This window comes from Acomys russatus, chromosome 6 (genome assembly GCF_903995435.1).
Source record: "Acomys russatus chromosome 6, mAcoRus1.1, whole genome shotgun sequence".
Taxonomy (NCBI): Eukaryota; Metazoa; Chordata; class Mammalia; order Rodentia; family Muridae; genus Acomys; species Acomys russatus.
In genome coordinates, this window is record NC_067142.1 from 68,960,746 (window position 1) to 68,982,172 (window position 21,427).

Consider the following 21,427-nt stretch of genomic DNA (forward strand, 5'->3'; position numbering starts at 1 on the left):
TATAGACTGACTAGTTAGTGTGCCAGGTCTGGTAAACAAAGCAGAAATTTTATTATAAGTGTGCCCAGTGCTGTGGCCTCGCAGGCACATGGACACACATAGTAAAGGCTATGCTCCTAGGTCTCATGTGGAAATGAATGCTTTGCAGAGAACTGAGTACGAGCCCAATCATGTTATATTCTGTAAATCGTATGTCTATATTTTGTCTGTGTACTGACACTTTGAATAAGACTGACCTTAAAAGTGATAGATTAATTTGATAGATAAACTCTGAGGACAGCATGGCTTTCACATAGCTTTCAGCTATGACATAGATATTAATGGCTGATCTTTACCCCCCCACCCCTGCCCCAGATTTATAGTGAAAATCGGGAGCAAAAATCAGACAAAACTAAACACTCAAAACCTTTGGGAATCTAAAGAGTTGTCAGAGAACAGTCATAGGGGAGGGGAATAAGGGGAAAATGGGAGGGAGGGAAGAATGGGAGGATACAAGGGATGGGATAATCATTGAGATGTAACAAGAATAAATTAATAATAAATTTATTTTTAAAAATGCATAATTGGAATCAAGGGAAGGGTGGCTGCTGAAAGGATAAGAATATTTTAATAAGTAAATTCTCTGTGCTAGGCTACTAGAGAAAACAGTATGAGCAGAGCTCAGGAATTGGCCTTACTCAACCCATTACAGGGTTAAGGGCACAGTTTTAGCTCATTTGAAGGTTTTTGATATTTTGCTTCGAGAAGACAGTTCAAACATGCACCTTGAGAAGTGTTTCTTAAGTTTAACCACTAAGGCACTCAGAAATCCCTGCAGCCATGATCCAAGAGTGCATAGCCACTGCGTAGGCTTGGCACCATGTATTTGATGCTGGTTTTACATTCATGCAGAATGCAAGAGCTACAGCTTCTACACAGGTTCCAGAGGAGTGCTAGACAAGCATTCTATGGAAGATTCCGGATCTCTTTGATGCAGTCCATAGGAAAGTTCTGTGGGGCTGCAGAGTAGGCAGTGTTCAAGAGCACTGGCTGTTCTTGCAAAAAACCTGAGTTCCATTCCCAGTGCCCACATGGCAGCTTGCAACCCCCTGTAACTCCAGTTCCTAGAGATCCAAAATCCTCTTCCGTACTCTGCAAGCACTGCATGAACACCATGCACAAACACATATACAGGCGAAATACCCATACACATAAATAAAAATAAATAAATGTAGTACATATAAAGCGATGTGGTCCCATCACTATAACTTAGTCTACCACAGTTGCCTCACAAAACCCTTACCAATAAATGCTGCTTACATATAAATTTAGGGATTAAAATTTTAACCTATGAACTTTGAAGGATATATTCAAATAGTAGCAGGAACATGAGTGGTTCAGCATCCTGCTTTGCTGTATAAATGCTTTTAATAGATACAGCCATATGAATACATAAGAAACGTTTTTAAACTACTAATGATTCTCTCTCTCCTTCCCTCGCCCACCCCCCTCCCCCCCCCCCTCTCTCTCTCTCTCTCTCTCTCTCTCTCTCTCTCTCTCTCTCTTCTCTCTCTCTCTCTTCTCTCTCTCTTACTCTGTTAAGACAATATGTCATGTAGCCAGGCTGGCCTTGAAGCTCCCCCTAAGTAGAAAAAAACGACATTGAACTCTTGATTGCCCTGCTTCTTTTGTGTGTGTCATTTTGCCTGGCTCAGTAATGTTGATTTCTAAGTTGGGGGTTACCAATGGCTCCTGCGATCTTCTGTTTTTGTTTATGGGTCTCTGTGATGAATGAGCAGTGTTTTAATCACTAAGGAGGCAATCATGTGTATTTGACATGTCCTTAGCCTGTTTGCAAGCCTGGTGTGGCAATTTCCTGCATTTGGGTAAAGCTGAGCTGATTCCTCACAGGCTCCTCATGTGGGCAGAGATCATCTTGGTAGGGAGGACCACCAATCACTCACCATTTCATTTTATTTCCAGGAAACACACAATAAGCTAAAGGAAATACAGGAAGATGTCTGGCAGGTACTCCTGCCTTTTCCCAGTGTGGGTGACACTTTTCTGTAAATTTAAAGATGATGCATTTATCAGGAAGACTTAAGACAGTCAACTATAGGCTGAAGACAAGCCTTGGCCTCCAGTAATCTGCTGGTGCAACTGATCTTTTTTATTTAGATAAAATTTAAGAGATATGGTGCTTTCTAGTACAGAAAAAATAAAATGTAGGGTCTTCTTTTTGCAAGTTTATCAGTATTCATTGGTTCATTTTTCTAAAACTCAATGCGGAATCAGTTTCTGAGACCTGAACAATTCTCAAATCAGTAAACAAATGAAAGCATCTCCTCCACCAGCCACAGAACTTTCTAATGAAGCCCATGAGACCAGCAGTCGGGTGCCATCCTTTTCCTCTCTTAGGACCTCTAAGGAATTCCCCAAAGGAAAGATCCCCGGGAGATGAGGCCAAGAGATTGACTAGTTTCTAGGGAAAATAAACATTCAAAGCTCCTGAAATTTACAACTTAAGAGAGCATATTTGTCTCTTTTTTTCTCATACATTTCAAGGCCAAAGAAGCCGACTCTCCCAACTGCAGTGGGAGACAACAATACTTTAATTTTTTATCTTTTGATACCAGAGAGCTGAATTTTCTTCATTTTAATAGCCTTAGCTTCCACTGTACATGCCTCCTGGATGTGGGTTTTGTCCACTCGTGCCTGTTTTTAGACTCAGCCTTTTCAGTACTTAGTTAAGAGTTACCTTCAGAATGTGCCTCCTTTCGTCCCCATTGCCAAGGTCAGAAACAGTGAGTAAATGGGAATGGAATACCAAGAGTGTCTTTCCAAAGGTTACTATGTTTTCCTCTCCAGTTTTCAGTATTTGGTGGCTTATGTAGACTCGCATGTACATTAATTTTATTCCTTATCATGCCCTTTGCTGTGGTAATAGATCGAATGACACGAAGTCTAGCTGTGACATGTAAGTGGTCACCAGTATGTGAAATACTCTCATGTTAGAAGACATACACAGTGGAACGATGTGGGAGATGGTAATTAGCAAGGAAATAGATAATGAGACAGTAGAAAGTGATGTTTTCCCAACTATTAAGGACAAAAAAAAAAAAAATGGGCTTGATGCTGGTAGTGGAATATTATACACCTCTGAAAATAAAAGGAATGAGATGGACAGTACTGTGACAGGAAGCATTCAGGACATAAACTCCAATGGAAGAAGGTAGATGGCAATTGCTATGGACAGTCAAATTCTATTATGTAACCCTGAAATGGTGTGGAACTATGTGAAGTTACACAAAAATAAAATCCCAGGCAGAAATAAACAAGAGGAAAAAGAAGAATAAGCATGTTTGCTTATAGACCAGAATTTGTGGAAGAGAAGCTAACTTTTCTGTTCTTACATCCCCACCGTTCTGAACACTTGTAATTTAAAGGTCTAGAGTTTTTTTTTTCTAAACACACATGGTACTTTCTTTTCTTAAGACTAACTGATCATGCAATTCATTTCTAATCATTGGGGACACTGAAGCAGAATTTGGGGGACTACTTATGAAGAAAGCTATGCTGGAAATTATCTCTTAACTCTAGGGTCCAATGACTCAGTCATATTTGATAGACTCAATACATGGATTTTTTTTTTATTATTATTCTGACTTCCAATAGGGAAGTCTTGGGGAATGAAATGAGTAGGATTAGCTGCTTGCTCAGAATTGGTTTTGGGGTCTAGGAAGGAAGTTATTTCTCTAGAAGAGTTTCTTTAATTTTTTTAGAAGCTGGGGTGATTTTACCCCTCAAAAAAAACCCAGAAGAGATATTAAAATAAAATGTTGCTTTTTTGATGCTTGGGATTCCACGGAAGCTGAGATGTTGCATTAGATGTCATTATCCAGCTGCCCTGGTGTTCATTCATCTGTTTCTACCATCATGAGAAGCCATCATTTTCCTGATGAAAAAGATTAAGGAAGTACAGGAATTCATGTGCTCCACCCGGCCTTTCTAGAACCTGCCACACTTGGACTCCCCAGCTACATAAACCTTGCTTTTACCTTGTCTAAAAACATATCATGAGTCCTGGTTATACAAGAATAGTTACGGGCTAGCCCATCCTACCCCGTCATCTACAAGAAAAACAAATACATATTCGGCTTTTTTCATATCGTGTTTCCAACGATTTGGCACTGCTTTTCCACGTTTTCAGCAGGAAATTCCAAACTCTTCCTCACTCAGCTCCTTGCATCCCATTGTAGTAAGAGAACAAAGATGCTTAGTCAATTGTCAATTTTTCATTAATTCTATTTCTTAAATATCATACTCATTTTTTGGTGTTCCTTTAACTTCTGCATCTATAATGAGCAACTCACTGCTTCAGTCTAACCTATCTGGTCAGAATGATTCTATTTTACTAATTACAGACTTCAGCAACAGAAGACAACTCCCTCTGGCTTTCCACTCAAAGATCCTAAGTCACTCAGACATTGTGCCTACAGCCTTTTCCTCTCCAAGGCAAGTTCACTCACTGTTCTCACCTTTGTTCCTTGGTCTCCTCTGCCATGCAATGATATTTTTGACTGGGGAGAAATATTTACCAATTTTTGTTTAGACTTGTAAAGAAATAGTTAAGTGTAAAAGTCTGGATTATATAGACATCATTAAAATGTTAATTTTGGACTTTCTAAACATTAATCAAAAAGATAGTGAATTTTCTTCATTAAATAATGTTATTGAATTTTTTCTTTCTTTTCTATTCCTTTAAGAAATATTTTAACTTTTAAATTAGAGTATAATTACATGATTTCCTTTATTTCTCTTTCCTCTTCAAATCCCTTCCATGCCCTCCCCTACCTACTCCCTTTCAAATGCATGGTCTCATTTTTTATTAGTATTACATATTCATGCATACATATAAAAACACAACCTGCTGAGTCAGTTTAGTGTTGTCTGAATGTATATGATTTCATTCCTTATTTTGATTCTTTTTTGTTTTATAAATTGCAGTCTGTGATCTTTCTGTTCATCAAATTTTCCATGTGAGCATTCCTTAGCTATGATCTGACTACGTGGTTCCCACCAGATGCATATGTCATAATTAATATAATTATCATGTAGTTATTAATATACATTGTTTCTGGCCTTAGATATTATAGATAAAAATCATTACAAGTTCTTTGTACCTACATCCTGTTAACATATCTGAGAGTTTCCTTAGAATACATAATTGAAAGTGTAGCTATCAATCCAAAGAGAGTTTGTATAGATTATCACCAATCTAGCTATTTCCTCAGCCTTTTAGGTTCTGAAATTTTTCTAGTTTTCTAAATTATTTTTCTGTATTTTCCCTTTCTTCACAGTGTAATTTTGTTCCTAGAGAAAAAGAAAATCCTTTATTTTTTCCAATGAAAAGAAGGAGCCATCTTATTTCTCATATATTGTATGATCAGGATGCTTCTTTGCTAGTTGAGATACAGGATAAATCAACCCTAGTTGTAGAAGCAGAAGATTACATTAATTTAGCAAATCACATAGAGTTTGGTGTCATAATTTTCTTGCTGCAATATGAGAGAAATAAACTAATATATAGGATGCTATAATGCTGAATAACATATGGAAAACACTTAAAATGCAACAAGGGGCTGCTTACTGTTACTGTTACTCAGTTATTTTTGAACAGGAGTGACTTCTGATGCCACATTACTCCTTCTTAAGAGAATAGAGGTTAAAATATTGGTTTTCCCCACAGCCATAGAACATATAATCATAAAGAAATTAGAAAAGATAGTTTACTGTTATTGAGATGAACTACCGCTGAAACTTACACATAACCACAAGCTGGGAAGGGCACAGAGATGGACACAGTCCAGGGAAATAAGTTGCTGGGCAACAAGAAGCTTGATTGACAGGTTACATCTAGTACTGAGAAAACTTTCTGAGGAAAGGGAGGCACCTGTCAATATTGAGGAAAGAGGGGAGTATTCTTTCTTTTAAAAATGTGATGGGGGACAGTCAGGCTTGCAAATGCTGAGCGATCTGTGAAGATGGGTTTATAAAGTAGACAAATGCATGGCGAACGCAAGTGTTATAATAATGCGTAAGATGACCTGCAAGAGATTTGGTATAAAGGGGGCTTATTGTGGGAAAGGGTAGAGAGAGGAGGAGGCACCCATGACAGAGAGAGACAGACAGAGAGAGAGAGAGAGAGAGAGAGAGAGAGAGAAAGCATGTGTGAGGTGCTGGGGCTGGGGCAGCCAGCATTTTTTTCTAAGCAACGCAGAAATGTAAGCCTTGAAAGAGGCTACAACAACTCCATTTCAAACAGATTTTAGGTGACAAGTTCTGAAACTGTGCTCTTAGATAAAACCCCTTCCAGATTTAACAATGCTTTGTCTGTTTCTCTTGCCCACTTCCCTCAAATATGTAACATCTGCCTCACCAGGAAATCTGTTCCGTATTATTTCACACATAAATGTTTACACATTATATCATTTCCTGATTGTGTCTATCTTTGACTACTAGATGGACAGCTCTCCTTGCTATCCTAGACGCAGAGCCATTGTCAGTTCTTCCAACAAGTCATCTGCTCAAAGCATTGGCACTAATGTGTTCTGACTGAGTGGCTCATATGTCATTTCCGCCTGGAAGATGATGAGAAAAAACCACACAGTGGTGAGTGAGTTTGTTTTCCAAAGTTTCTCCAGCTTTCATGAATGCAAGCTTACTCTCTTTGTGGTATTTCTGGCCTTGTACCTGCTAACTCTGACTGGTAATGTCATTATTGTGATAATTATCAGTATTGATCGTCACCTTCACACTCCCATGTACTTTTTTCTTAGTATGCTTTCTACTTCAGAGACAGTGTACACATTAGTCATCGTACCAAGGATGCTCTCCAGCCTTGTGGGTTCAAGTCAATCCATTTCTTTAACTGGCTGTGCCACCCAAATGTTCTTTTTTATCACTTTGGCCATCAACAACTGCTTTCTGCTCACAGCGATGGGATATGACCGCTATGTAGCTATCTGCAACCCCTTGAGGTACACAGTCATCATGAACAAGAGGGTGTGTGCCCAGCTTGTATGGGGGTCCTGCAGCATTGGGCTGCTTGTAGCCATACTTCAGATTGCATCTGTGTTCAGGGCACCCTTTTGTGACAGAGAGGTGGCCCACTATTTCTGCGACATCCGCCCAGTTATGAAACTGTCCTGTGCTGATACCACGATACATGACATAGTTAACTTTATCATCAGCTCCCTGGTTATTGTGGTGCCCATGGCCTTGGTTTTTATCTCCTACATCCTCATCATCTCCACCATCCTTAAGATAGCCTCTGCTGAAGGACGGAAGAAGGCCTTTGCCACCTGTGCCTCCCATCTCACTGTGGTCATCATCCACTATGGCTGTGCCTCCATTGCGTACCTCAAGCCCAAGTCAGAGAACACCAGGGACCAGGACCAGCTGATCTCAGTGACTTATACTGTGTTTACTCCTCTGCTTAACCCTGTGGTATATACCTTAAGGAACAAAGAAGTCAAGGATGCCATTTACCGCGCTATTGGGAAAAAATCTCTTGTCTAGGATATTCGACGCTTTGGCGTATAGTGAATTCCCTTTATCTATCTGTAGTTTCAATTAATCATGGCCAATTCTGGTCTGAAAGCATAAACAGAATGTTTCTAAGACAAACAATTCTTCGGTTTTAAATTATTTACCACTAATAAGTAACATGATGAAGTTTAGTACAGCTCTGACCCATCCTACTTGCAATATGAGCCATACCTTCATGCAGTAGACGCATGTTCTATATGCCATCCGTTGATACCGTATAATATCAGTGTCTGGAGAATAAAGCATAGACAACAGTCACATAACTTTTTATTTAAGTATATTATTATAAATGTTCTGTTGTATCAGAGTATTTTCGTCTTTTCATGTGCGTATGAGTGTGCGTGTACACATGTGTGTTTATACATGTTTGAATGTATGTAGATATATGTGGGGGTATTTGTACATGTGTATACATGCATGTGACATTCTAATGTTGATATTAGGAGTCTTCTTTGACCATTCCTCTACCTTATTCTCTAAGGTGGGGTCTCTCAATCAAGCTCAGAGCTCAAAGATCCAGCTAGTCTCTTTAGCCAGCTTTGTTCTGGAGATTCTCTTTGTCCATCACCTGAAGATGGAGTTTCAGGTGGGTTGCCATCCCTTCCTCCCCTTTACATGACCCTGGGAATTGCAACTCCACACCTCAACCTTGCATGGCAAGTGCCTTATCTACTAAGCCATTTCCATATCACTAGCTATTGGGCTAATTTCTCAGTGTGCTTAATTTATAAATCAAATAGTATCAAAGCCACGTATAAGTAGAAGAAAAAGTATATATAAGGTTCAGAGCTTATATACCTCAGTTTCAGGTATTCATAACATCATAATATAGTCCCTATGAGTAGAGGAGAAGAACTATGTAGGCTGTCACAGTCTGGCTTTTCTTTTATTTTCTAGTGAAAATTATTTTTTTCATAATATATAATCTCATCACACTTTCCCGCTCTCACAGTTCCTCCAAGATCATCACCATTTCCTTGTCCACTCAACTCCAACCCTTCTCTGTCTAAACAAACCCACAAAAATAAAACAAACAAACGAACAAAAAACAAGAAACACACATGCATACCCCACAAAAACACGAGAAAAGAAACCAAAATATACAAGTAAAAGGTCTGGGTATTTTTGAAAGCTCAAAAACACAATTTTTTCCTGTCATTTCTTCTGTAGTCAGAGGAAGTTTCAAAATTTGATGGTAAGGTACATTAAAGAGTGACTCAGATGTATTAAAGGGTACATCTTGTTTTTATTTTGTATTTATTTTCTTTTAATCAGAACTTTAAAATCTTCCTATGGCGTGAGAGGCTGACTCTTGTTTCTTTCACATGCTAAGTAAACGTCCTACCACTCAGCTACACTCCCACATTCTTGCTTTTATTGTTATTCTGCCATATCTTTTATATAGCCCAGGTGGCCAAGCGAGTAATGACCCGATGCAGATCACAAATTGGAAGTGGGGAGGAGGAATCATAAGCAAGGGCGAAGCTCATTAGTATCAGCTCATTGGCATCAGAAAAGTGGAATGTATTCAAGTGCCTACCTGAATTCTGGGTTGAAAGATGACCATAAACACCAGACAGATATTGAGTCTAAGGCTTCAAAGAGGGTGTGGCTGATTGCAGGCATTCTAGAAACTGCCAGAGTTCCCTGTCCTATTTAGTACCACTTTTTTTTCTTGGGAAGTGATGAGAGTAACAGACACTGACTACCTCATGGAAATATTGTCATATACAAACATTCTCACATGCATTGGAGATCTATAATTGTGTGTGTGTGTGTGTGTGTGTGTGTGTGTGTGTGTGTGTGTGTGTGTGTGTGATTAAAACCAGTCCATTAGCGAGTCTGGATCACCAGTATGTTCAATGCTTTTAAGCAGCTTAGCCAAATTCCGTTCCGAACTTTACCACACTTTTTGTGGAGTAACACAAGGATGTCTGAAGATGTTTTTAAAATTAAACATATTAATTATACACATTAACTAATTCTTGATGCTGCTGAAATGGAAACCAGTCCATGATTTTCACTCTTGTCTTTGTAGAATTGTTACATTGGCAATCTTATTTTGTGTGAATTGTTAGGTATTTACTTTAAACCACTGATTCCCAACACATGGGTCACAGCCTCTTTGGGGGACTAATGACAGTTTCCCAGAGGTCCCATATCAGATCTCCTGCGTATCAGTCATTTACATTATGATTTGTAACAGTAGCAAAATTACAGTTATGAAGTAGCAAGGAAACTATTTTTATGGTTGAAGGTCACCACAACATGAGGAATTGAGTATTAAAGGGTCTCAGCATTAGGAAGATTGATAACTTTAAACACTTTTCCATAGAAGAATCTGCGGGTCTAACCCCTTTGCTATTGCTCTCCAAAGGTAAAGGTTACTTTCATGTGTGAGGAAGGGAAGAGGGCCCTCCTGTCAGAGGCCCATGGGAGGGGAATAGGGCAGAAGAGAGAGGGAACATGGGAATAGGAAGATACAAGAGAAGGGATAACAATCAGGATGGAATTTGAAGAAATTATAATAAATTTAAAATTTTTTAAAGAGTTGGATTTATTTAGCGTGCTGAAGAGACTGAATGTGATAAATATTTTGTGATCCATGCAATGTTGAGCAGTCTCTCCTTTTCAAGAATCCCACTGAAAGTGCATTGAAAGCACACTTCAACTTAAGCCTAGGGCCTCTGTGTCTCTAGTGATAGTGTGAGAGCCAAAGTTATGCTTTAAAAGTTTTAATTACTGTGCCTAAGAGATCCATGAAACAAAAGTGCCTCTATCCTGTAAGTCTCTTGCCCAAGGACAGATACTTTGTGAAGTGCTGGAGCCTGTTATTTATGGGAGAGAACAAGCCATTTGTTTTTGCTGCCCTAAATAGGTTTGTTTGACTCAACTACATAGTCTGCGCTTCATCACAGATAGGCAGGAGGTACACAGGCAGAAAATACGTCAGCATATGCTTGCTTCTGACTGAGCCCAGTGAGAAATACTGTGGCCTTGTGGGTTTGCTTTTATAACCCTCTGCAAAGTGTGTCTTGTCATCATTTTCTGGAAATCCCAGAATAGACATGGCCAAGAGTCCATCATCTTGGTCAGTATTTAATTAAAGTGTGCTTCAAATTTGTCTCAGAAATTGTGGAACTGGTCTTTCTCTTGTGATTCTCTAGTTTAACTGTAGGAGGACCAAGATTGGACATTCATGTTTGTTCTAGAATAGCTGTTTCTTACAGGGGCCTCCAACAGAGTTGATCTGTATATTTTATTTTGGGGGGGGGTCTCTAAGCAAACCTTTGTAAACATCTTTGATTCTTTTCTGAGTAGGAAAACGATCATTTGGTCAACCTAGCTCCTGAGAAATCCTTTTTTGAAACTTTTTAGGAAGGTCTGACTCCTTCAGATAGTCTGTCCCTGAAGACCTCCTTCTCCCTGAGGCCACACTGTGTTCATGGGTTTCTGAGTTTGAATACACAGAACCATAAGGCTTCCTCCAGTCACACAAGTTTCTACAAGATGGGTGCTCATTTCTGAGTGGAGTGTATACCCTTAGTTCCTATGGTTGATGCTGTAGACAATTATGGTACAATCCACTGCAACTTTTGCAAAACTAATATATAGCAAAGACTCACACTTCTTTGCTTTTTAACGCAATTCCCATTACCATTGTAGTAAAAACAAAAGCAGATTTAATTTCATAGAGTATGTAATTATCACTAAACACAGATTATGACTGACAAGAAAGAAGTTTAAGCCCACAGTTTGGGCTTAGTCACCACATAACCATTGTCTTCATAAATAAGACTTCGCCAATTTATAAGGTTGCCACTATAACACCTATCATGTACCTCTTCTAGAGGGACCACATGGTCCCACAAGGACACCTCCCATATCTCCCCCAAAAATGATTGTTTTACATCAAAATGTCCCCCAAAGGAATCCTGTTCTTGTCCTAGGATAATCTTTGCATCACCTCCCACAGTGTACCCCCTCTTCAAGCCTTTTCTCCCCAAAGGCTTTCCATCCAGCCAGAATTCTGCAATCCCAGAGGCAGATTCCCAGCTCATACAGACATGGATTGGAGCATTAGGATTTGGGGATGCTTTGAAAATGGCTACCGTATTCCCAACATAGAACATGTATTCCCCCACTTTTTCCACAAAGAGAAGAATCTCATTGTCCTTGGTCCTTGTGTTGTAGGAGAAGAGGCTGTAAGGACGGGTGAGGTCAGTGAAGGCCTTCAGACACAAGGTGAAGTTCTGCAGTGACTTCTTCACCTGCGGGATCAGGGATACATAGGCAGTGGATGATTCTTGGGGGAAAATAAATGCCTTCCCCTTCATGTCTGTGGAGAAAAAAAAACACTAAGACAAACATCCTATCAAGTCTGATGTTTAATTTGTTCTTTTTGTAGCCCTAGAGCTACTTCATGCCAGAAGATGTAGATCCTGTTGGAGCACAGGGAATTCCTGCAAAGGTGTGAGCTCAGCAACGCTAAGTAGTTATGCAGTGTTAAGGGCAGGGCTGGAAGAGGTGGTCCATGCTTGCAGCCTCAGCATAGGAGAGGTGGAAGCCATCTACTTATGTGGTGAGTTCAAGGACAACCTGAGCTACCCGAGACCCTGTCTCAAACAAAACGAACAGTGAACAAGTGGGTTGAGTTGATCTGTTACAAAAATTAAAGATTCCCTATATCAACCCTACGTCCATCTTCCTTGAGACAGCACCTAGATAAAGAAGAAGCAACGACAGAAAATGAAATGTAACTGAGTCATTGCAAAGAATAAAGCGTGAGGTACTGCATATTCTCCCAGCACTGACCCAATCATAATATTTCTCCTAGAGCCCTGGAGCTGGGGTTACATACATCCTGGATCTTGTTGTGATAGACCAACAGAAACGTGTAAATTACTTGGTCCAGACCATCATAGTATACACCTTCATCTTCACTCTCTACTGCAGTTCCTATGTTCAATAAGGAACCAGTTTTCCATGGCAGCAACAAGATCGAGGGATAATTTACTATGGATTTATTTGGTCTTAAAAGCCATGTGAAAAGATGAAAATATAATCATTATAGAATGATTCTTTCCTGGGTCAGAGAAGTGAATTTAACAAATGCTGTAGTTTGGAAAATAAACTTGAGAATAATGACTAACTGAATCAGAGGAGACATTGCCTACAAATAATATAAGGTCTTGAATTGAGTTAGTTTTGCTTCATAGCAGGAAATGGGAAAACAGCATGAATTCTATTTCCTAACCTATAAGGAGTCTTTAAGAAATGCTTATACCCTGGCCCCCTGGAGAATCACAATAAAACACTTCTAGAAAAAAAGGGCTACCTACAGTATGAGAGTGAGTGAGAGAGAGAGAGAGAGAGAGAGAGAGAGAGAGAGAGAGAGAGAGAGAGAGAGAGAGAGAATTTCTGTCAATATAACAGCACCTAGAAGATTGGAGTGTAAACCATGTATTTTTCCCTGTGATCAATTATCTCCCTGTTTGTAACCATGTCAGTATACAAACTTGAAGCAAAATATCATGGTTAGCCTGAAATAACTTATAGCTCACTGCTGACAGTAACACTGCAACATAGAGAAATGAGTGTCAAGTTTTCTTACTGGCAGCAACAGGAAAAAAATATAAAGCTGTCAAAACAGTAAAGTGTCTTCTTTGGCAAAAAAAAAAAAAAAAAAAAAAAAAAGTTAGTTTTAATACAAAATTTATTCTTCCTTAATTGATCTCACTGTCATTTACTGGGGGAGTGTTATTTGTATCCACATCATGATGATGAAGAAATGAGGCTCAGAGTCTTGCCACTTGACAAAGGTCATTCAATTTTCCAAGTATTAGGAAGAGATGGGTTCCTGGTACAAAGTCCAAATTACTTCCAAGATTTCCTGTTTACTCCTACATTACCTTAACTAAGTATTTAAAAAGAATGAGTTATTAACATCCCCTTTACACATACAAACACACACACACACACACACACACACACACACACACACAAACACACACACTCTCCCTCGTGTTCTTTCAGATGAGAAGTTACTCTGCTCTCATCAAAGAAGCAAATCCCATTCTTCTTTCTTGAAACCAGATATATCCTTATACCAAGTAGAGTGTCCTTATAATTAGCATAATAAGGTATATACCTTTAGTCATCAGTATCTGTGGTAGTTTTTAAAATATGACTTAAACTAATTCTTTTCCCTTTGGGTATGGGCTGATTCACATGAGACACACTTGGCGGATGTCTAAGATTTGATTAAGGAAAGGCTGTGGCCTCTGAACTGGACATTTCTTCCAGCCACATGCTATAGGCTATTTTGTATAAAGGGCCTCAATGACAGAAAATTAAGAAGGGCCTGTAGTCAGTAGACAATAAGGAACTCAAGCACCATGGCTAGAGTCCTGAAAGGAGCTAAAATTGATTAGCCGTACAGGTATGGGAGCAGACCTTCTGCAGGGGAACCTTCAGAAAACAGCACAACCTTGGTTGAAAGGCTGCAATCCCATAGAGACCTATGCTGGGGAATCATAGCTGCAGAATTCTGTTCTCTGTTGTAAAAAAAAAAAAAAGGGCACAGGATAGTAAACATTTACTGTTTCGAGCTGCTAAGCTTAGAAGGTATCATAGAAGAGTAAGTGACATCCACATTCCTTTTTACTCACATACTCCTGAAAGCAGCTAGTGTATAGGGTGCTGGACCCAATCTTTTCTAGGTGTGGAGACTTTTCCAGCTGTGCTTGGCACCTACCTGACTGTGATACACCTCCTGAAAGAACAGCGAGAAGCAGGGTGCCCACAATAAGCTTCTTCATCGTGCTGCTCGCCTCAGACTTCTCCAGTAGTGGGAGAGCAGCACTTGTCTCTGTGGAGCGGCCTTGGCTGTTGTCTCTTATATTGTACTCATGGGGACTACACCTTTGTTTTCACAAAAGAAGACAAAGTCATAAAAGGTTAATATTAACTGAGCCATTATGTAGTTTTAAAAACAACATGTTATTAGCCTCAAATAATATAAAATATGTTGGGTAAGCTCTAATCAAGCCAGTGAAAGACTTGTATGATAAAGACTTTAAGGCGCTGAAGAATGAGACTGAGAGATCAGGAGATGGGAAGATCTTCCATGCTCAGGGATTGATAGGATTAATAGTGTAAAAGTGTCTCTCCTATCAAAAGCAATTTACAGACTCAATGCAATCTCATCAAAATTCTAAGACAACTTTTCACAAGACTTGAAAGGACAATTTTCAGCTTCATAGGAAAATAAAAAAACACCCAGGATAGCTAAAATACTTCCTTATAATAAAAGAAGTGCTGCAGGTGTCACTATCTCCAGTCTCCAAATAGAGAGAGCTATGCTAACAAAAATGGCATGGTATTGGCACAAAAAGACACATGTTGATTAAGGGAATAGAAAATCCATGAGCTCCAAAGCAATGTGGCCTGCTGATGGCCACTGACTGAAACCAAACAAAAACCTTTCCTCTCTTTAAGTTGATCAGATCAGGTATTTCGTTATGCTAATTGCAAGCTGACTGGTGGTCACACTAATTATAGTCCTGTTGTTTGGACTATAATATAAATATACTTGTAGAACATCTATAAAAACCCTTGTCCACCCTTTCTTTAAGGTCTGGAGAATAGCTACAGAAGGGCCCTCACTGATTCAGATGATGGTGGAGTTAACACAGAGTTGCAGCAAGAGTTGCAAGGGAAGTTGAGGTTGAGGGTTAAAATGGCATCTTGTGTGTGTGTCTTGAGTCAAGCCACTGCCAATAAATTACGGGCTTAAGTGAGGGTTCTGTGAAGTTGGATAGTCTGAGCCTTCCTCAAGACATGAAAGCCTTTCTTAAAAATGAAATGGCACTTAAACTCAGGGCACGGTCCAGCTATGCCATGACTTAAACCTATGATTTAAACTTGACTATCCCCTTTTCACTGAAATATTTGTTTACTTGTTTACAATAAAAACCACTGAAAGTTGAATTACTTGCTTGCTTCTTTGTTGCTTATCACATAGTTTAAGACTTTAAAGGCAAGAATATATGGGCCAGGTTATGGTTTCCCCACCCCCTCCTCTAGTTCAATCTCTTGATCCTGTCAGTACGATTGAACTTATAATAAGAAATCTAAAATTATTTCTGAGCTGAATGCTTGTTGAATTTCCCAGTGAATGATAAGAACTAAAGGAAATTGTGTGTGTTGCAGCCTTGTGCTAACAAAAGCCACTATGATTATGGTGGTCTGCTTTCACTTAATTAGGAGTGCAATGAGCCACATTGAAAGTCACTTTAAAAAAAAATAACGTACTTATTTATCCACAAGTCTGTGGGTTGGTGATTTTTAACTCTAATTCTTTGGTGCTCAGTGGAATGATTAGTGAGTGAGCTGGTTGGCACAGAGCAGAGCACACGAGTCAGAAATAGAGTGGCTTCAATTTCAGCACGTGTGATCCTCGTTTTGTTTGTGTGGTTTCAGATTAGCCTAAATCAATCTTGATTTCTCTGTCTCTCTTAATTCTAAAACCACATCCATACCAACAAATTAAAAGAGCATCCAATTTTAGAAGTAATTTTACAGCATGTTTGAGCCCAGTACAAAATAAATAAGTTATTGTGTTGCTCTATCTTAATGTGTTGTAATTAAAGGTTAAATTACACGCTAGTTTTATCGTTCTTTAATAACAATTCATAAAATATATTTTAAAAGATAAATCTGAGTTATTCATATTAAATCAATGTTTCATAGTAGTGAATGGACTTTAAATTAGTTATGAAAGAAAGGATATAATTTATAGATAGATTTAAAATAATGTTTTGCATTTCACATTTAACTTGGAGGTGGCATGTGTGTGTTTATTTTTTTGGTATATCACAAAGGAACAAAAACGGTTTTGATTATTTGGGTGTTGTTTGCTGGTATTAGAGATTAAAAGTACAACTTTTAAAAAACTAGTTTATAATTTGGTTTCTAACTGTTTATTATAGTTTCCAAAGATTTAATTAAGTGCTATAGACCTCCCTAGGTGCTATATGGAACTTATAAGGTTTGAATAATTCTCATAGTAAATGAGAATAAGTTTTTAAAATAAGACATTTGTATAAATTTAAAGTAATAGCATGTATTTATACAGAAATATGTACAAAGGTATGCAAGTGCAAAGGAAATATTGACCCATATCCATTTTAGTGGCTCTCTTGAAGAAGAGAAAGGAAGGCACGAGAACTGAAACAGATTTCTGACTTATCTGTAAATGTTCTCTCCCATAAAAAGAAAGCAGGAGAATGGTAGTGTAGGCATAGGACTACGTGTAAGGCAGCCACGGAAGGTGGCCGCAGCATCTCGGGAGCTGGGGTTCTTGACTCAACCGGAAGCTAGGAGGAGTCAAGAAGACTGCAGCTGTGTTAGGATAGTAGTCTTTCTCCCTTTTAATTTTTTTTTAAATTCGTTCTCTTTACATCCCAATTGTAGCCCCCTCCCTCTCCCTCTCTGCCTCCTGATCACATCCTCCCTCCCTGCCATCCACTCTCCCCTTGTCCTCAGAAAGGGGAGCCCTCTTCCCCTAATGTCTGACCCTGACCGGGCCTATTAAGTTTCATCTGGACTGCCGCTCCACCAGGGTGGAGTGATCAACGTGTTGGGAGAGAATCTATAGCTGAAGTAGTTTCTTCTCCCCATAATATGGAACTCACACGGAGACTGTGCGGCCATCTCTTGATCCTCAGTAGCCCTCCCTGCGGAACTCTACCCTCCTGGTTAATCACCTTTGGAGCTATGCTTAGGGTCTTCCTGCTGAACCAGCAGCTAAAGCGTTAGGAATCTTTCTTTCCTAGATGCCACCCATACAAACCAGTGAACAAGCTGCATCCTCTAAAGGCCCTGGCTTCTTTATACTACAATTTGCATTGTAGATTCAAAGCATCTTTCCTCGTCTCCCACATCCTTTTATAACGATCTTGAGAATGAAAATCCTAAAAGAAAGGTCAGATCCATCATGATTTGGGAGAGAAGAGCGGATCGCCTCGCCACATGAATATGCCATTTGCCTCATAAATATCCACGGTAACTTTTTAAAAGCCCACTACACAGAACCCAGTGTGCTAGCTAGTCCTTTGGATCAATTCACCCCACTCACTCTCTGGAGAGCACTGTATTTTGTTTTGCTAAACAAGTCTTTGCATAAACCTACTGTATCAACAGGCTGAATTTTTTTCCACCAAGAACATGAAGCTAAGAAGAAACCTTCATTTGATAACAAGTCAATTAAGTCAAATGTGTCATGGTAAGTACTTGTTATCTAATGTATAATCTAGTAATCTTGTCTTTTGTAAATTTAAACTTTTCATAATTGTTATATTTACTTTGAATGATAGTCACATCAATTTTCCAAGGCGTCATTTTTATTTCCTCATTAACTTATCACAGTTCAATGTGAGTGCTCTTTTGATCCACAGTTTAATCAATGACTCATTTTACATGGATACAATATAAAATAGGTGTATGACTGAGAATAAAAAGAATACAGTGGTCAATGTCACCAGTCATTGAGCCATGATAAATCCTGCAAGGGCCTGAGTCATGGACAGGTAGTTCAGATCTCTACTGACATGTATATATATATATGAGTTGTGTGTGTGTGTGTATACACACACACACATATAAAATTATAGTTGTGTCTTTTTGTAGGCTAGGTGGAAATTGTACCCGACACGTGCTCTTTCTGTAGATCTTCAATATACAATATAGAATTAATAATAGTCCCCCTTTAGTGTATGTAGTCATTGTATTAGTGATGCTCCCCTTTTATGTATGACGTCTCCAGTCTATGTGGTAGAATTCTGTACACTTTGTTCGCCACTTTTCCTTTCCCCGACTCTCCCTGACAGCCACTATGCTTACACTCCCTGTTTCTGTATATTTTATTTTTTAAAAGATTCCATGTATGAGATCATTTGGTGTTTTTATATGTAAGTATTTTATTTAACAAGAGGCCTACAGGATGGTGAGATGGCTTAGCGAGTATGGCCACTTGCCTCCAACCTGACAGTCTGAACTCACTTCCTTTGGACCTACCTGGGGAAGGAGAGAACAAACTCAGGCGAATTGTCCTTTGGCTTCCACGTTACATGCTGTTATACTCAGGTACACACACACACACACACACACACACACACACACACACACACACTACAATTTTTTAAAAGTCCTACAAATGAGTTCATATTACTGTGAAAGGGCCTAGTTTTAATTTAGGTCAGGCAACGTACATCACAGTATCTTCCTTTCTCTGCCAACAGACCGTTTTCATATACTGACTATTGTGAATGGTGATGTAGGACATGCGAATGCAGGTACATCTTTGAGATGTTGATTTCATTTTCCTTGGGTATATAAGCCAGAAGAGACACTTGGGCCGTACGGTAGTTCTATTTTTAGTTTTATGAGGAGCTTCTAATATTATTGGGTCACTGTCACATTTGCTTACTTTTGGCTTATTGTTCATGTTGCAATAGCCAAAATGGCATTGATTAGGTTGATATGAAAGAGTTTTCTTGTATTTTTCTTTTTTAATTCTAGGACTTTTATATTACCAGTCTCTGCACTGAAATCTTTAATCAGTGTTGAGCTGATTTTTGTATATGGTAAACGATTATGTCCAATTTTACTCTTTTACATATTCATACCCAGTTTTCAACATTATTCATGATAAGATTTTAAGGCCTTTTTTCTATCGTGAATATGATTTTCAGACCATTTCAACTATGTTTCCATGCTGCTAATTGTCTCTGTTCAGGTTTGTGATTTAGTTTGAAATCACATTTGAAGGAAATGCTGTTGATTGGAGAAATCTACCTTGAGGGAGGAAACACAGATCATTTCTGAGCTGGTGGTAGAACTTTCTTTTGTAATTTTAAAAGAGAACATTTTAATTTTAACTTCTAATATTTTATAACATTTAAATGATATAAGCTTATAGTTAATTAATGCAATATTTACAACAAGTCTGTAGCTGGTTTTTTTTTTTTTTATGTCTGTTTTACAAACAAGAAAGCTGTGGCTTACAGGAGTTTGTGAGACCTTAAAGGTCACATCGTTAGGAAGAGACTAGTAGAGGCTGTTTGCTTTGAAGCATCTTTTCCCTCCAGCAAACGGGCCTCACACCACCTCCCAATCTCTTAATAAAAAGCAATGGCATTCCCTCTTCCAGCAGCTAGAACTGCTTTCTTTCTCTGATCTTAAGGGTCTCTGATGTTCAAAGCCATTCCCCCTATTTTCCACTTCGACTTTCCATTCAGACTAATTCTTCCTCCATAAGCACCAATAGCATTTATCACTCCTCCTTCTATTTTAACCCACGACTGCTCAGAACTGGTCTGACTATGTCACTCCTTCAGGTGAATCCAGAGTGAGAGGAGCCTCAGCAGCTACAGGCGTCCTAGTCAAGGGTTCATTTACCATCTATCTTCACTAGGCTTGTCCAGCTCACAGAAGCCAGGTTTAAAAATAAATATATAGCAACAGGAACAGTCCCTGAGATTCAGCATCTGTTACTGGTCTCTGGGCTGTCGTTTCACTTCCATTTATATGGAGACAGAATAGCAGGTCAGACCAGAGATTGGACAGTATGTCTTCATGGAATCTTAGATACACAGGATCTAAATTTGCAGATCTTGGGACAATGTGGGAACACGAAAGACTGATTGATGCCTAGGTTAAAAACAAAAAAACAAACAAACAACAGCAAAAAAACACTGAAATTGTCCATGGTTTAACTTTGTGCTTGAAATGGAAGCAAAGGCAATACTTACTGATGCTTGGTCTTGTTAATAGCAGAACCTATGGAAACCCTCTAGATAATTACCATCTGTAGGAATATATATATTCCTACAAATAACAATGAACCTGAAGGACAGAGAGCACAGCTAGTAATGTGCTTGGTGACGTGTGCATATAAGGCACTGAAGTCAGATCCCAGAACTTATACATACAGTTAGATAAGGCTGCATGTGCTTGTAGTCTTAACATTAGAGAGGAGACAGGTGGAGCTCCTGAGCTCTCTGAGCAAACCAGCCTAATTGAATTAGTGAGCCCCAAGTCCAAGTGAGAAATCTTCTCCCAAAATGAATTGTAGGATGACTCCTGAAGAATTATACCCAAGATTGAGTTTTCATTTCTACATGTACTCATACAGATCTGTATGCCCACAGGAGCACACACATATGTGCATAACACACACACACACACACACACACACACACACGGAAATTAGGAAAATTTTCTCTCAAAAAGATTTCTATGGTTATTTTAGGTGAGAAAGCTAAGCATGATTCAACATACCTGCAATGCTAACATTTTGGAGTCTGAGTCAGGAAGATCAAGAATGGAGCTGCCTTAGACTACATAGCAAGATTTTGTCTCAAAAAACAAAACACAAAGTCTTAATATCCTTCATTTAGAAGGTTTAGTGAATTATAGGAAGTATGTATTGTGGTCATACTTGGCCTCAAAGAAGGTTTTATTTATTCCTCAAATCAAAAGAAAACAGACGAATGTGTAGTGCCTAACCTCAACAATTGCCTAAGGAATAGTTTTATGGGAGTTGAGCCTCAGTGACAGATATGACAGCTTTAGTAACTCTGAACTATTGACGCTAGCTTCTTTTCTTGCTAAAAGCTGACCAAGGATTGGGGAAGCTATGACATATAAAAGTAAAACATCCGTCAATTGTTTCATTTCTTATACTCTCCCCTCTAAAAAATAAGGATAGAGCCTCAAAGGAATCAACACATCATCTAATGTAAATAAGCTCCAAATTTATTCATAATTAGCC

The 21,427-nt window shown here is 38.8% G+C and overlaps 3 protein-coding genes across 5 annotated transcripts in view; 2 read left to right on the forward strand and 1 right to left on the reverse strand.

Moving 5' to 3' along the window:
* The window catches only part of Tagln2 (transgelin 2), a 960,136-nt gene that overhangs the window by 670,281 nt on the left and 268,428 nt on the right, over nucleotides 1-21,427 (forward strand). The gene's annotated exons all lie outside the window — the stretch shown is intronic.
* On the forward strand, nucleotides 6,628-7,560 carry LOC127190723 (olfactory receptor 10J1-like). The gene has a single exon (XM_051147902.1). The coding sequence runs from the start codon at nucleotides 6,628-6,630 to the stop codon at nucleotides 7,558-7,560; it is 933 nt and encodes a 310-aa protein (XP_051003859.1).
* On the reverse strand, nucleotides 11,334-14,411 carry LOC127191145 (mucosal pentraxin-like). The gene is made up of 2 exons (XM_051148360.1): nucleotides 14,348-14,411; nucleotides 11,334-11,929 (listed from the first exon to the last, which is right to left on the reverse strand). The coding sequence occupies exons 1-2, from the start codon at nucleotides 14,409-14,411 to the stop codon at nucleotides 11,334-11,336; spliced, it is 660 nt and encodes a 219-aa protein (XP_051004317.1).